General features: G+C 42.3%; 1 protein-coding gene across 1 annotated transcript; it reads left to right on the forward strand.

Moving 5' to 3' along the window:
* Positions 1-1,099: 1,099 nt before the first annotated feature.
* LOC132709872 (vomeronasal type-2 receptor 26-like) lies at positions 1,100-14,616 on the forward strand. The gene is made up of 6 exons (XM_087893226.1): positions 1,100-1,341; positions 3,336-3,627; positions 4,127-4,450; positions 6,561-6,788; positions 12,372-12,498; positions 13,546-14,616. Exons 1-6 carry the CDS (start codon positions 1,100-1,102, stop codon positions 14,445-14,447), a joined length of 2,115 nt encoding a protein of 704 aa, XP_087749352.1. The 3' UTR covers positions 14,448-14,616.
* The last annotated feature ends 1,681 nt before the right edge of the window (positions 14,617-16,297 follow it).

Below are 16,297 nucleotides of genomic sequence, written 5' to 3' on the forward strand. Positions count from 1 at the left end.
TAATAGTTGTTATAAGGCCCCAGGTGAAGCCATATCGTGAGAAGCAGAAGGCTGAAAGTGGCATAGAAAAACTCCAAAGAAAGTGGTGTACATGCACAAAAGCACACTGAAATCATCTGACATGACTGGCAAGAGCAATGAGTCCCATTTAAGAGTTAATCAGAATAAAGAAAATGACACCCGAGTTGATGTGTGTTAGAGAGTCACTGGTATAGCAATAGCAAAGGCTATTATAGTTTATATGCCACTCCATAGTGTGTTACATTACTCTAAGGGTGGTTTGCAGTGTCAGCATTTTGCTCTCAATAATCTGAGTCTTCATTTTATCAGCCTTGGAAGGAGAGAAGGATGTGTCAATCTTGAGTCAACCAGGATCAAACTTCTCACTCTGGGCATAGTTAGACTGAAATTCTACTTTCTTAGCATTCCATCACCAAGCAATGATTGAACATAAAGGGCCATCCAAAGGATTTGTTGAAACCCCTATCCAACTCCTTTCCAATCCCTATGTAACCTCCTTTCCAACTCCTCTTGAAAGAAGGGGACAACTCACAGCCGCTAGGTGGGTATGGCTGGGTGGTTGCAGTTGGGCCAGAAAAACTAGATGGGCATAGATGGGTGGCATAGCACACTTGCTAACTCAATATGCCACACCACCTTCCAAACTTGAAGGAAGAGAAAAAATACAATTATTAGCAAAAAAAAGTTATTTAGAATTCCAAACCCAGCATTCAAAGAATTATTCTCTGAATTATCTCTCTCCGGATTTAGTCAAATCAATTTTGTTTCAGCCAACCTATTGTTCAACTATTTCTCAGGGGAAAATAAGTCTGAACATGTCTATTATGCCTCCAATATTCAAAACTGGGAGGAGGGACCTGAAGTAAGTGAGTTTCTGAAGAGTTAATTTTTCAAATCTCTCCCTTTTTAATCTACTGGTATCCATCTGAATTTAGAATGTTAGCAGGCTCAGTTGATACACATCGACTTGCATTTATCTCTTTGTTAAATGGGAACCAATCTAATTTTTCTCAAAAATGATAATGGTCCCAATCAGAGGCGGATTAAAATGGCAGTTGAAATGAACTAGACTGTACAGATGCCGAAAACTGAGATTTTCTCTCAGACGATCAAACAATCTATGGTTTTAGCTCTGATATTTAACTTAGTGGCAGATATAGCCGGTCTGAAATGTCACCAGAGTGATCTTCTCCCTGTTCCTCATGAGTGGTACGAGCCCGCTGACTTCCTCATTGGTGGGATGGTCTCTCAGTTTGTGTATGCGTTCAGAGAAGATCTATTTGAGGAAATGCCTTCTCAGGTCTCAGCTGACTTTTCTGAGTAAGTGTTTTTACCTATGGAGATTCTCAGAAATCCAGGTCATAGTTACTGTATTTTGAAGGTTTAATGTCTTTTCTTTCAAAAGACAACTGGATTGTTTGTTTGTTTGTTTTCATTTGAAGAGGAAGAGGAAGAAGATGGAAGACTACCAGTGAAGGCTTTCAAAAAGAGACTGGACAACCATACTGTATGTCTGAAATAATATAGGGTCTCCCAAAGGTGCTTTTTCAAGAGGTACAGTAACTGGACTTTCTCTTCTTTCTTTGAAGATGATTTGCTTCTCAGAGCCGAAGAAGCTTCTTTTGATGAAAAGCGAAACGTCTTTAAAGAAAAACCAGAAAGTCCAATTGTCTCTTGAAAAAGCATCGTTAGGACAACCATGACCCTGATGACTGAGAATCTCCACAGACAGATATAGGGTCTCCTACTCAAGCAGAAGGTTGGACCAGAAGACCTACGAGGTTCCTTCCAACTCTATTATTCTATCTTCTGAGATATTTTGCTTCTTCTTCTTCTTTTTTTTTTTCTAATTCGATTTATATGCCGCCCTTCTCCGGAGACTCAGGGCGGCTTACAGTGTGTTAAGCAATAGCCTTCATACTTTTGTATATTTATACAAAGTCAGCTTATTGCCCCCACAAACTGGGTCCTCAATTTACCTACCTTAGAAAGGATGGAAGGCTGAGTCAACCTTGAGCCTGGGGAGATTCGAACTTACTTTAATTGCAGACAGCTGGTGTTAATCAGAATGCTATCAGTCTGCTGAGCCACCAGACTCCTATGCAAGAAGCTTCATCAGTTATAATGCTATAGATTATACAACAGTTATAATGTTATAGGTTACACATAATGTTCATTGGTTATCATTATAACTGATGCAGCATCTTTGAGAAGAATCTCAAAGGTGCTTTTTCAAAAAGCAACTGGACAACTATATCAACTATGATCTGGATGACTGATAGTCTACACTGATACCTTGGAAAATGAAGACACAAATAAAGAAACAGTCCAGTTGCCTTTTGCAAGAAAAAAATGGAACTTTGACAGAATATGTTTGTGTGTGTGTGTGTGTTTTGGTCACTACACCTGCAAATATTAGCCAGACTGACAACAAAGGTGGAACTGAGGAACTTTGTCTGTGAGAGATAATGTTTCATAAACTATAATACCTTACTCAGTATTAGCCCTACCGTTAAGTAACCAGTGCATTGGTCCATCCTTATGGATAATTTTTTTTATTTTGAAACAATGGCCTAAAATTCTAGAGAAAGGTAAAGTACTAGGAAACAACAACAAAAATAGTCAGCCTCTATTTTCTTTGGTGTGAAAACAGTTACAATATCTAGCTTGCAAAATAATATAAACAAAGTGTGACTATATTAAAGATATACTTTTATGGTGCTATATTGTATAGCAGGTTGACTTGAGCTGTGGTTTTTCCATTCACTTATAATAATGCAATAAACTTGATGTCAGTTACAATTTTCTATACATATGGAACTTTCTATTCAACATTTCCTTGTCTTCTCATGAAAATTACAATTGTGTTTTTGTCCTTGCAGCCCCTGTGCTCCATCCCTTCTTCATTTTTTTCCTTTAATGGCTTCTGTGCTAAAAATTTAAATTTATTGATCAATTGATTCAATATGTACAACAACCCCTCTTACCAAGTAACTCTGAATGATGAACAATGTTTTTTCTTTTTTTTAAAAAAAAAAATACAATTACAGTTAAAAATTCAATTCAAAAAAAATATATTAATATTTGTTATAGTGTTGCATTTAACTGATTTCAATCTCTCAAGTTTTTTATTGCAAATCACAGTTTAAAAATTAGGTGGGCTTATGTAATTGAGTTTAGAAAAAAAACATCAAGTAAAAGAGTGTTTTTGTAAACATGAATAGGATGCTGGCTAAGGTTGCTTTGTAGCTTTGTAAACATTGGAAGCTTGATTTCTGCACATGTTTGGAAAAAGAATGCACTTCTATTTTCAGTATGGTGACAAAGTTCTACCAGCATGCCCTTGCCGTGGCCTTTGCTGTGAAGGAGATCAATGAGGATCCCCAGATCTTGCCTAATGTTACGCTTGGATTCCACATCTACGACAGCTACTATGATGCAAAGATGACTTATCGGACCACCTTGGACTTGCTCTTCAAATCAAGGAGCTTTCTTCTCAACTACAAATGTACTAGACAGAAGAACCTGATAGCCATCATTGGAGGACTTGGTTCTGATACCTCTTTTTACATGGCAGATATCCTTGGTCTCTACAAGATTCCACAGGTAGGGGTTTTGCAGTATAAAACATGGAAATTACGTATTTTTTTCCCACGTTAAACTCCTGGTGATTCTAAAAGGAGGAAAGGCTAATTGAAAGGCTAATTAACTGCATCCAGGTTTGGTCAACACACTATAAAAAAAGATGTTGAGACTCTAGAAAAAGTGCAGAGAAGAGCAACCAGGATGATGAGGGGACTGGAGACTAAAACTTAAGACGAATGGTTGCAGGAAGTGGGCATGGCTAGTCTAGTGAAGAGAAGGACCAGGGTAGACTAGATGACCTATGAAGTCTTTTCCAACTCTTTTAATCTGGCCAAAAAATATTGCTGGAAATGAATTATGCACTAATACTTTAGAAACAGTTCCCAAACTAATGCATGGTTCTCTGTGCATTGACAAACCAATTCTATGAACTGACAAGTTGTTTCAAAAATGGTAACAAAATCAGACATACAGAAATGAAGCTGTCCCCCGGTTTTCAAAATTATAATTATATTTGTAGCTCACCTATTGTGCCCTGGTCCCTGGGAAGATTAATTCCACTCTAGTCCCTTCATTCTATTCCATGGTCTCCAACGAAGCCCAACAGTACTTGGGGATTCTTAAATTGCTCCAACATTTTGGATGGACCTGGATCGGGATCTTCACTCATGACAATGACGACGGACAGAATTTCCTGCAGACTCTGGAAGCTTTGCTTTTCCAGAATGGCATCTGCACAGCTTACAGACAAAAAATCCCACAGCGCCTCTGTTTGGATAACATTGAGGAAATGATCGAAATAACTTCATATATCGATGAACCTTTAATTGATCACAAAACTAAGGTATTCCTCCTCTATGGTGAATCAATGACGCTGGTTCTGCTGAGGACCATTCTATTCATACAAGACCCCAGAAATAAATTAAAAGATTCATTTATGAAAGTATGGGTCATGACAAGTGGCATTGATTTCACACTATCCTTCCTGCAAAGAACTTGGGACTTGGATTTTTTTCAGGGTGCCATTTCCTTTACATTTCACTCAAGAGATCTTCCAGGGTTCAATACATTTCTTGAGGGCATAAAACCATCCAAGACGAAAAGTCAGGGCTTCCTGAAGGAGTTTTGGGAGCGAGCATTTGCCTGTACTTTTCCAAATCCTGATATGGAAATAGGGAATAATGAAATGTGTACTGGAAAAGAGAGATTACAGGACCTTCCCGGACCTCTATTTGTGATGGGAACCACTGTACATAGCTACAGTATCTATAACGGTGTTTATGCAGCAGCACATGCTTTGAATGCCATGTTGTTCTCTCAGTCCCATCAGAGATCTTTCAGGAAGGTGAAAATTGCTGAACCTTTTGAGCTACAACCTTGGCAGGTAATTGTAAAAACAACGGAACACTTTTATGCCCATGTTCAGATTGGGTTTTTCTCTTCAACTATTTCCATGAGTAGCCCTTAGCCACAGACCAGGGATGAAATCCAGCAGGTTCTGACAGGTTCTGGAGAACCGGTAGTGGAAATTTTGAGTAATTCGGAGAACAGGCAACTTTTTGAAAGCTCATAACTTCCCAAAGAGCTGCTGATTCAGTTCTACAGAGGAATTACTGAGTCTGTCATCTGCACCTCTAAAACTGTCTGGTTTGGCTCTGCAACCCAACAAGACAGAAATAGACTTCAGAGGATAATTAGAACTGCAGAAAAAACAATTACTACCAACCTGTCTTCCATTGAGGACCTGTATACTGCATGAGTCAAAAAGGCGGCTGTGAAAATATCTGCAGACTCTTCGCATCCTGGACATAAATTGTTTCAACTTCAACCCTCAAAACAATGCTATAGGACTCTATACACCAGAACAACAAGGCACAAGAACAACTTTTTCCCAAATGCCATCACTCTGCTAAACAACTAATTCCCACAATACTGTCAAATTAACTACTAGGACTGTTTTACTATTCTTCTTCTCCTCATCCTTACTAGGACCTATTTCTTCACGCTTATGGCTATATCCATGTTGCTTGAATCTTTACAACTTATACTGTCTTTATTGTTTCTTAGTATGATTTGATTACTTATTAGTATCCTATGACTATCACTAAGTGTTGTATCTTATGATTCTTGACGAATATATTTTATTTTTTCTTTATGTACACTGAGAGCATATGCACCAAAGACAAATTCCTTGTGTGTCCAATCACACTTGGCCAATAAAGAATTCTATTCTATTCTATTCTATTCTATTCTATTCTGTTCTGTTCTGTTCTGTTCTGTTCTGTTCTGTTCTATTCTATTCTATTCTATTCTATTCTATTCTATTCTATTCTATTCTATTCTATTCTATTCTATTCTTACTCTACTCTAGATTCCATTCCATTCCCTAGCCTCCTCTTCCCTTCCCTTCCCTTCCCTTCCCTTCCCTTCCCTTCCCTTCCCTTCCCTTCCCTTCCATTCCATTCCATTCCATTCCATTCCATTCCATTCCATTCTATTCTATTCTATTCTATTCTATTCTATTCTATTCTTACTCTACTCTAGATTCCATTCCATTCCCTAGCCTCCTCTTCCCTTCCCTTCCCTTCCCTTCCCTTCCCTTCCCTTCCCTTCCCTTCCCTTCCCTTCCATTCCATTCCATTCCATTCCATTCCATTCCATTCCATTCCATTCCATTCTATTCTATTCTATTCTATTCTATTCTATTCTATTCTATTCTATTCTATTCTATTCTATTCTAGGTAATTGATGGAGAAGAAATTAGCCTGAGGGTCATTTGAGGTCTGTGAGGTCATAATATTTCTTAATCAGAATTAATGACTGGAATTAGGGAAGTAGAACTATGTCACCCTAACTGCAAGCAGAAATGAAATCTAATGGATATTCATCCCGTTTGTTTTCTTTCTTCTAAATGTTGTAAGCTTTTCTGTTTTTTCCTCTTGGCTTTCCATTAGCTCCATCCGTATCTTCAAAGGGTTTCTTTCAACAATTCTGCTGGTGAGACAGTGTCCTTCAATGAGCAAAAGGAAATGAGAGGTGGAATTGACATTGTGCACATGGTCATTTTTCCAAACAGGTCCTTCAAGAGAGTGAAAATTGGATGGATCAATCCAAATGGACCCCAAGAAGATGAATTTGTCATCAGTGACAATATGATTTTGTGGCCTAGAGCTTTCAATCAGGTAGGTATTCTTGTGGTTTCTTGAGAGAGCCCATGTTCTCCAATTGGATCACTGACATTGATTTCACATCAAATCAGGTCTGGATTTAGCATAGGTAACATTGCCATGTTTGAAGGACCTCAGGCAAGAGTTCCTTCACTTCTCCATATCATTCCACTTGCTTCCTTGCCTGTCCTTTCTCTTTTCCCCAGTTCCCAATTTTGGTTCCTCAGTGGCTTTCACACACATCACCCCAAATAATAGGACTGTTATTATCTTTACTACAAAACCTGGACAGTCAGACCAAAATGCCATAAGGCTGAACATCAGTCCCTCTTATTTTCTTTCTAGTGCAATCTCAACCTATCTGTAGAATCTGCAGAATCCTCTCTAAGTTTAAGTTTACTTTATTGTCATTGCACCTCGTACAACAAAATTAAATGCCACCTTCAGTGTACATCATACACTGATGTACACAACAACAACAACAATAATAATAATCACAACCTTCACATTCTACACAATTGAATTGAAAACCCCTGATACTGCATTAGTATTGCACTATACAGTAGAATTCAACTTAGTTACTGCTCTGGGATATAAGCTGTTTTTCAGGCTCTAAATCTGACTTGTACTTCAATTAAAGTAGAAATGAAAAATGTGATGCTTTGTTTATACTATAGGCTTGGGAATACTACTTTTCCAAATATTATGATTTCTGTATTCAGGTAGCTCTTGACTTATGACCATATTTGGTACCAGATTTTCCATTGTTAAGCAAAGCATCTGTTGAGTTGTGTGTGACTGACTTGACAACATTTTTGTTAAGGTTGTAAAGTGAATCACCACACAGTTTGTGAGACTAGACTGAAGCTGCCATACCTAAAGATGAAGCAGGAATGTAAAGAGGCTGGATAGCCAGGAATATTGTCTAAAAGATTCCTTCAGGAGATAGATAAGGAGTTACTAAGTCTTTATGGAGATTCACATGTCATCCATGCAGAAGTTGTGAATGCCCCAACACTGGGAATTTTAAGAAGATGTTGGATAACCATTTGTCTGAAGTGGTGTAGGGTTTCCTGCCTGGGCAGGGGGTTGGACTAGAAGACCTCCAAGGTCCCTTCCAACTATTCTATTCTATTCTATTCTATTCTATTCTATTCTATTCTATTCTATTCTATTCTATTCTATTCTATTCTATTCTATTCTATTCTATTCTATTCTATTCCATTCCATTCCATTCCATTCCATTCTATTATATCAAGGATATGGTTGTCCCAAAGGTGCTTTTTCAAAAGGCAGATGTTTTGCTTCTCATCCAAGAAACATCTTCAATTCTAACTGAAGATCTAAAGAAGTTTCTTGAATGAGAAGTGAAATGTCTTCAAACAAAAACTAAGTTCAGTTGCCGTCAGGGTTCCAAGTAAAAGTTGCCTGCTTCTCGGCTCCAGGACTTTCTAGACTATCCTATGGAACCATGGCCAGATGTCATCTCCATCTTTTCAGTTTTTGGGTGTACTCAGCGGCCGAGCTTCTTGAACTGCGAGACTCCCCCCTCTCCCAGGTCTGGCCCTCCATACTATCGAGGGCCTACCTTGATGACGGGTTTTGGAACCCCAAGAGGTGGTGCAAAGAGGAGGTTGAGGGGGTTTTGGGGGAATTTTTTAAGGAAAAATTTAAGGGGTTCAGACGGAAACCCTTAAAATGTCAGACGGCACCAGCGGGGATGGCGGGGGGGCGGGAGGAGAATGCTGGACTGAAGGTCATTCTATCATTGTGGTGGTTGGGAGGTACGGTGGTGGAGGGAACAGAGGACGTTCGGATATCAGAGGTGCGCATCCCCGCTGCTTGCAGCGGGTTCAGCGCTATGACCCTCGTGGTTCTGCCTATGTCCCTGAGGGGTTAGGAGTGCGGAACCCGGGACTCCGGCTGGTGTATTTTAAGGCCACGTCCGTTGTTAATAAGGCTTGTACGAGATTTGATTGACGAGGGGGATGCAGACCTGGCTTGTATCACAGAGATCTGGTTGGGCCCAGAGGGGGGGGGTTCACCTCTCTGATTTGTGTCCACCATGCTTCCATGTACTGCACCAGCCGTGACTTCATGGGAGGGGTGGTAGGGTGGCGGTTGTTATTAGGGAATTAGACCTAGAGTGGTCACTGTCCCTCAGATAGGCGGGTGTGAATCATTTCTGTTGAAATGGGATCCTGGAGTGCAGTTGGCTTTGTTGATTACCTACCTGTCTCCCAGCTGCATATCCTCAGTCCTGCCTGCACTGCTCGAAGTCTTAGCCGAACTGACGGTTGGGCTCCCCAACCTGATGTTTGTGGGAGATTTTAATCTCCCGTCAGCCGGTGAGACATCTGAGTTGGTTCGGGAGTTCATGGCCTCCATGGCGGTCATGGACCTGACTCAAGTTGTACAGTTGTACAGTGGTGCTCACACACTTGACCTGATTTTTGTCTCTGGGCAATGGATAAATGCTCGGGGTAGGGATGAACTTTCTATCCAACCCCTGTCATGGACTGACCATTCCCTCCTTAAACTAGACTTTCCGTCTGTCAACCCCCACTGCTGGGAGGCGAAACTGACTTGTTGGTTCCACCCCAGGTGCCTGATGGACTCTGATAGGTTTCTGACGAAGCTTGGGACATTTCCCCACTGACCTAGCCAGCGATTCACCAGAGGCCCTGGTGTATGCCTGGGAATGGGCCGCCACCGGGGCACTGGATCGAATCGCCCCTTTGCGGCTCTCCGCCGACAGGGATCCCGGGTAGCTCCATGGTTTTCTGCAGAGGTGCAGGAGATGAAGCATCGGAAGAGACGCCGGGAAGGCTGTTGGAGATTATCCCATTCCGAATCTGATTGAGCACAGTTAAGAACCCATATTAGGTCTTATCTTGTGGCAATGGAAGCGGCGAAACGGGACTATTTCACTGCTCTCATTGCATCTGCAGAAAATTGCCCAGCAGCCTTGTTCCAAGTGACCCACTCCCTCCTCAATCAGGGAGCGAGGGAGGACCCCTTACAAGGCAGTGCTGAGGACTTTGCACAATTTCTGCAAGACAAAGTTACTCAGATCCAAACGGGTTTAGACTCTGACTGGGTAGGATCTGACGAGGAAGTGGGAGCTAGTCTTGAAGGTAACATCTGGGTTGATTTTGACCCTGTTTCCATAGATGAAGTGGACAGGATTGTGGGTAGATTGGGGGCCTCCACATGTTTGTTGGACTCATGTCCCTCCTGGCTTGTTATGGCAACCAGAAAGGTGACTGGAGACTAGATCCAGGCGATTATCAACACTTCTTTGAGGGATGGAGTCTTCCCCGCCGTACTTAAGGAGGCGGTGGTTTGACCCCTCCTCAAGAAGCCTGCTCTGGATCCGGCCTCCTTGAACAACTTTCATCCTGTCTCCAACCTTTGCTTCATAGTGAAGGTTGTTGAGTCTGTGGTGGCATACCAACTTCCACAATTCCTGGAGGAAACGGATTATCTGGACCCATACCAATTGGGTTTCAGGAGTGGGCACAGCATGGAAATGGCATTGGTCACCCTGGTGAATGATCTCTGGCAGGCCCAGGATGAGGGGTTTTCCTCCATTCTAGTGCTACTTGACCTCTCAGCAGCTTTCGATACCATCGACCATGGTATCCTACTGCGATGGCTCCGGGGGTTGGGGGTGGGAGGCACTTTTCTATGGTGGTTCTCCTCCTATCTCTTGGGCCGTACGCAGTTTGTTTGGGCAGGGGGTCAGAGATCCTCCCCAAGGCCCCTCGCCTGTGGAGTGCCGCAGGGGTCAGTTCTCTCCCCCCTGCTCTTTAATATCTATATGAAGCCGCTGGGTGAGATTATTCATAGTTTCTGGGTGAGGTATCATCAGTATGCTGATGATACCCAGCTCTACATCTCCACCCCAGACCAACCCAGGGATGCCCTTTCCATGATGTCCCAGTGCCTGGAGGCGGTACGGGTCTGGAAGGGTAGAAACAGGCTCAGACTTTTTTTTATTATTATTTTTTATTTATTTATTTATTTTTATATGCTGCCCTTCTCCGGAGACTCAGGGCGGCTTACAATGCATTAAACAATAGACTCAACCCCTCCAAGACTGAGTGGCTGTGGATGCTGATCTAGTTGCCCCATCACTTCAGATGGGAGGGGAGTCACTGACTCCCTCTGGAAGGGTTCGTAATCTCGGCATCCTCCTTAATTCTCGGCTGTCCTTGGTGGATCATCTGACGGCCGTGACAAGGGTTTTTTTTGCACAGGTTCACCTGGTGCACCAGTTATGCCCTTTCCTAGATAGGGATGCCCTCCGTACAGTCACTCATGCTCTCATTATTTCTCGGTTGGATTACTGCAATGGCCTCTACATGGGACTGCCCTTGGGGTGCACCCAGAGGCTCCAGCTGGTCCAGAATGAGGCCGCACGGGTTGTTAAGGGAGTTTCCCGTTACTCCCGTGTAACAACTCACCTATAAAGCCCTACATAGCATGGGCCCGGGGTACTTGCAGGACCACCTCCTACCGGCCTCCCACCTCCCTGTGCAGTCACATAGGGCTGCCCTCCTCCGGGTGCCATCGACCAGTCAATGTCAGCTGGTGGCCCCCAGGATGAGGGTGTTCTCGGTGGCCGGATCGACCCTCTGGAATGGGTTACCCATTGGGCTCCGGACGGCCCCTGACCTCCGCACTTTCCGCACCGGAGAAGATATGGCTGTTTCAGCAATTTCCCAGATCTGCTATGAGATTTTATTCTGTTTGGGGTTTTATATTGGCTGTTTTTAGGATTTCTTATTGTTACATGTTTTTATGCTGTGTGCCGCCCCGAGTCCTACGGGAGAAAGGTGGCATATAAATGTAATTAAATAAATAAATAAATAAATACCCAAATGAAATCAAAACTCCATAGCCAGAGACTTCCTCAAAGTGGAGATTTATTAGGCATGTCATATTGGCACAGCTGGTAAAACCCAACTCTGAAGTTCCCCATGTTTTCCCCACCCAGTTCAAACTCCAAACTTCTTCCCCCTCATCATACACAACCATCACCTTCCCCAATCAGGTCTGTCTCCCCATTCTGGATGTCTCCCATCCATGCCCCACCAGGTGCTGGTGAGAGTGTCCTTGGTTCCCAGAAGAAAGAATGTTATTTTGGCTACATGTTCCTCTCAGTTATCTATACTTCCCCTCCCTTTTCCACAGCTCCATCCAGCCTCACTGTGGCAACCCTGAAGACATTCAAAAATGGCTCCTGCATTGACAGTTGCCTTATGAACAAGCACATTTTGGCAAATAACTAAGTCATTAAAGAAAAATGTCACCTAAACCAGACAAAAGAAGTTCAGCAAGAGGAGATGGGAATGCCCCCTCCCCAAATTCTCATAAATATGAACCAGTTGCCAAAGATCTGGATTTTGATCACATGATTGCAGGGATTTGCAAAGGTTGTAAGTGTGAAAAATGGCTGTAAATCACTTTTTTCAATCCTGCTGTAAACTCTGAATGGTCACTAAATGAACTGTTGTAAGTCAAGGACCACCTGTACATAGAGATACCTGGATGTATCACTCTCATTCCAGTTTTTTTTCCTACTTATATTAGGTCTGTCCCCTTTCAGTGTGTAATGAACAGTGCCATCGTGGAAAACACAAGAAAAAGAAGGAAGGGGAAAAATTTTGTTGCTATGACTGTGTTCCTTGCCCTGAAGGGGAGATTTCAAACAAAACAGGTACGTTATCCATTGCTATAACAGTCTCTTGTTTCTCATCTAACAGCAGTAATATAAACTGCTGCATCAGTTAACTAACCAGAACTCTGAAACTGACATCTCTTGAGTACAAAGGCAGCATGATGTCAAGGAGTTCTGTTACTTTCCCGCCAAAGTGGTACCTATTTATCTGCTCCCATTTGCATGCTTTTGAAATGCTAGGTTGGCATAAGATGGGGGCAAGGACAGGAGCTCACCCCATCACATGGTACTCACTTGTCATCCAATGTGTTTCACTTTTCATTCAAGAAGCCGAAGAAGCTTGTTGGATGAGAAGCAAAGCGTCTTTAAAAAAAAACCCCAGAAAGTCCAGTTGCCTCTTGAAAAAGCACGTTAGGGGCTTTGCGACTTATGTGAAATACAAATCAGTCCATGTTACGTTTGGTGGCTCGGAGTGAAGGTCACCCCACTGACTTTTTGTCTAAGGTGGGAGTAGAACTCACAATCTTCTGGTTCCTTGCAGAATCTATCTATCATCTATCTATCTATCTATCTATCTATCTATCTATCTATCCATCCATCCATCCAGTGGTGGGATGCTACCAGTTCGGACTGGTTCAGGTGAACCAGTAGTTCTGATAATCAGCTGGCCCCACCCACCCGTCCCTGCTCTATCCTGTCCTAAATTTCCTTCTTTCTGGCTCAGCTGATTCGCGTGGCACAGCTGATTTCTGCACCTCCACTGTTCTACTTACTAGGGCTGCCTTAAAATGTAAACAGCTGAGCTTCAAATTGCTGTGTTTTGAACTCTGCGCACACAGAACCGGTTGTTTAAAAACTGGTTGCATCTCACCACTCTATCTACCTACCTACCTATCTATCTATCTATCTATCTATCTATCTATCTATCTATCTATCTATCATCTCTCATCTATCTAAAGATATATATAAAGATACACACAAACACACACAAACTCATGATGTTACAACTCTCCTTGGGAGACAAAGTGCTATACACAAATTAACCAGAAATCTTTCTTTCTGCCTTCCTTTCTATCTGTCTTAAAGATATGGAAAAATGCCTCAAATGTCCAGAAGACCAATACCCAACCAAAGGAAAAGATGACTGCATTCACAAAGTTGTAACATACCTTTCTTACAAGGAACTTCTAGGGTTTTCTTTGGCCTCCATTTCTATTTCATTGTTGGTGATCACTGTTCTCATATTAGGAATATTTCTTAAGCACAGAGATACCCCTCTGGTCAAAGCCAACAACCGGGACCTCACCTACATTCTCCTTATCTCCCTCCACTTCTGCTTCCTGTGTCCTCTCCTGTTCATTGGTCGACCCAGTGAAGTCACTTGCCTTCTCCGACAACCAACCTTTGGCATCATCTTCTCCGTGGCTGTTTCTTGCATCTTGGCCAAAACCCTCACTGTGGTTGTAGCCTTCATGGCTACCAGGCCAGACTCCAACATGAAGAAGTGGGTGGGAAGAAGGATGGCAACCTCCATTGTCCTTTTCTTCTCTCTCATCCAAGTTAGCCTTTGTGCCATCTGGCTAGGATCATTCCCTCCATTCCCACAGTTGAACATGCATTCTGTGACCGAGGCCATCATCAATGAATGTAACGAAGGCTCTCCGGTCATGTTCTCCTGTGTCCTAGGCTACATGGGCTTCCTGGCTCTTGCCAGCTTCTTTGTGGCCTTCTGTGCTCGCAGATTACCGGACAGCTTCAATGAAGCCAAATTCATTACCTTTAGCATGCTGGTATTTTGCAGTGTTTGGGTGCTATTTGTTCCAACTTACCTGAGCTCCACGGGAAAAGCCTTGTCAGCTGTGGAGATCTTCTCCATTTTAGCTTCTAGTGCTGGATTACTGGGATGTATCTTTTTCCCTAAATGCTACATCATTCTGTTGAGACCTGAGATGAATACCAGGGATCAGCTGGTAAGAAGAAAGAACTGAAGAATTCAATTCGTTTACTTTCTAGTAGAATATTGATTAGTATGTGTAACATTTTGGGATCAAAAATTCATTGTAATGTCATTTATATTTCCTAATATTATTCAACTTCTTTACCAAGATTTATGGTGAAGATAATAAGAATAAAGAGTTACAATATTAGATATCTTTCCTTTCTGGTGCAATGTTTATTAGTATGGGCAAGATTTGGGGATTCAAACATCAATTATCATCAATTCTGTTTGCCTAATAATATTTAGCTTCTTTATCAAGAGGGATATACAAAGCATTGGAACCTCTCCTCTGAGGTAGTCCAATCTTATAAAGAGCTTGGCATTCTGACTTCAAGTGTTCTAAGGCATTTTTCACATGTTTGTGGATTTGCTTTATCAATAACGTCAAGGTAAGTCCTGTCTGGACATTCTCAGATGACCTGGGAAGATCTTTCAGCCTTCCTGTGAAAATGGCTGTCTAAGCTTGCTTTACAAAATGCCTCTTCAAATGTTTCTCCTGGTTTTTCTCCAGTTTTTCCTTTTATTGGCATCAATGCATTCTTAGGGTTTTGCTCATTCTCCAGAAGATATTTCTGGTCAACAGAACTCCACATAATGATGCCCAGATGTCAGATTGCTTTGCTTCAGAGCTCCCCATCCTCTGGGTACCAAATTACCGACAATGGCAACTATTTTGGCAGAGCAAGGGGTGACAAGATAGCAGTGTTCCAATATCTAAAGGGCTGCCACAAAGAAGCTGGGCATCATCCTATATGCCAAAGCACCTGAAGGCAGGACAGGATACATTGAATGGAAACTAATCAAGGAGAGGACCGAGGTAGAACTAAGGAGAGATTTCCTGACAGTTAGAATGATTGATCAATAGAATAACTCATCTCCAAAAATTGTGTTGCTCCAACACTGGAGGTTTTTAAGAAGAGTTTGGACAAACATTTGTCTAGCAGGGTTTTCTGCTTGAGCAGAGGTTTGACTTTTTTTGGCCCATTTTGGGGGCTTTTATGTCCCATTTTCAAGGCTTTTTTGGCCCTTTTTTGGGGGGAAATGGGCAGAAAAAAGCCCTGAAAACCAACCAAAATAAAGGCCCAAAAATGGGGCATGCAGAGGCCAAAAAATGGCCAGCAGGTGGGCGGGGCTTCAGCAATATTCGGTCTGTGAGACACACAGACATTTTTGCCCCCTTTTTGGAGACAAAAAAGTGTGTCTTATAGTCCGAAAAATACGGTAATAGTTGTTATAAGGCCCAAAGTAAAGCCATATCGTGAGAAGCAGAAAGCTGAAAGCGGCATAGAAAAACTCCAGAGAAAGTGGTGTACATGCACAAAAGCACACTGAAATCATCTGACATGACAGGCAAGAGCCATGAGTCCCATTTAAGAGTTAATCAGAATAAAGAAAATGACACCCGAGTTGATGTGTGTTAGAGAGTCACTGGTACAGCAATAGCAAAGGCTATTATAGTTTATATGCCACTCCGTAGTGTGTTACATGACTCTAAGGGTGGTTTGCAGTGTCAGAATTTTGCCCCCAACAATCTGAATCTTCATTTTATTGGCCCTGGAAGGAGGGAAGGATGGGTCAATCTTGAGTCAACCAGGATCAAACTTCTGACTGTGGCCATAGTTAGACTGAAATTCTACTTTCTTAGCATTGCGTCACCAAGCAATGATTGAACATAAAGGGCTGCCAAAGGATTTGTTGGAAACCCCTATCCATGTACGTAACCTCCTTTCCAACTCCTCTTGAAAGAAGGGGACAACTCACAGCCGCTAGGTGTGTATGGCTGGGTGGTTGCAGTTGCGTCAGCAAAACTAGATGGGCATAGATGGGTGGCATAGCACA

This window comes from Pantherophis guttatus, chromosome 4, assembly GCF_059756535.1.
Source record: "Pantherophis guttatus breed Tessera chromosome 4, ASM5975653v1, whole genome shotgun sequence".
Taxonomy (NCBI): domain Eukaryota; kingdom Metazoa; phylum Chordata; class Lepidosauria; order Squamata; family Colubridae; genus Pantherophis; species Pantherophis guttatus.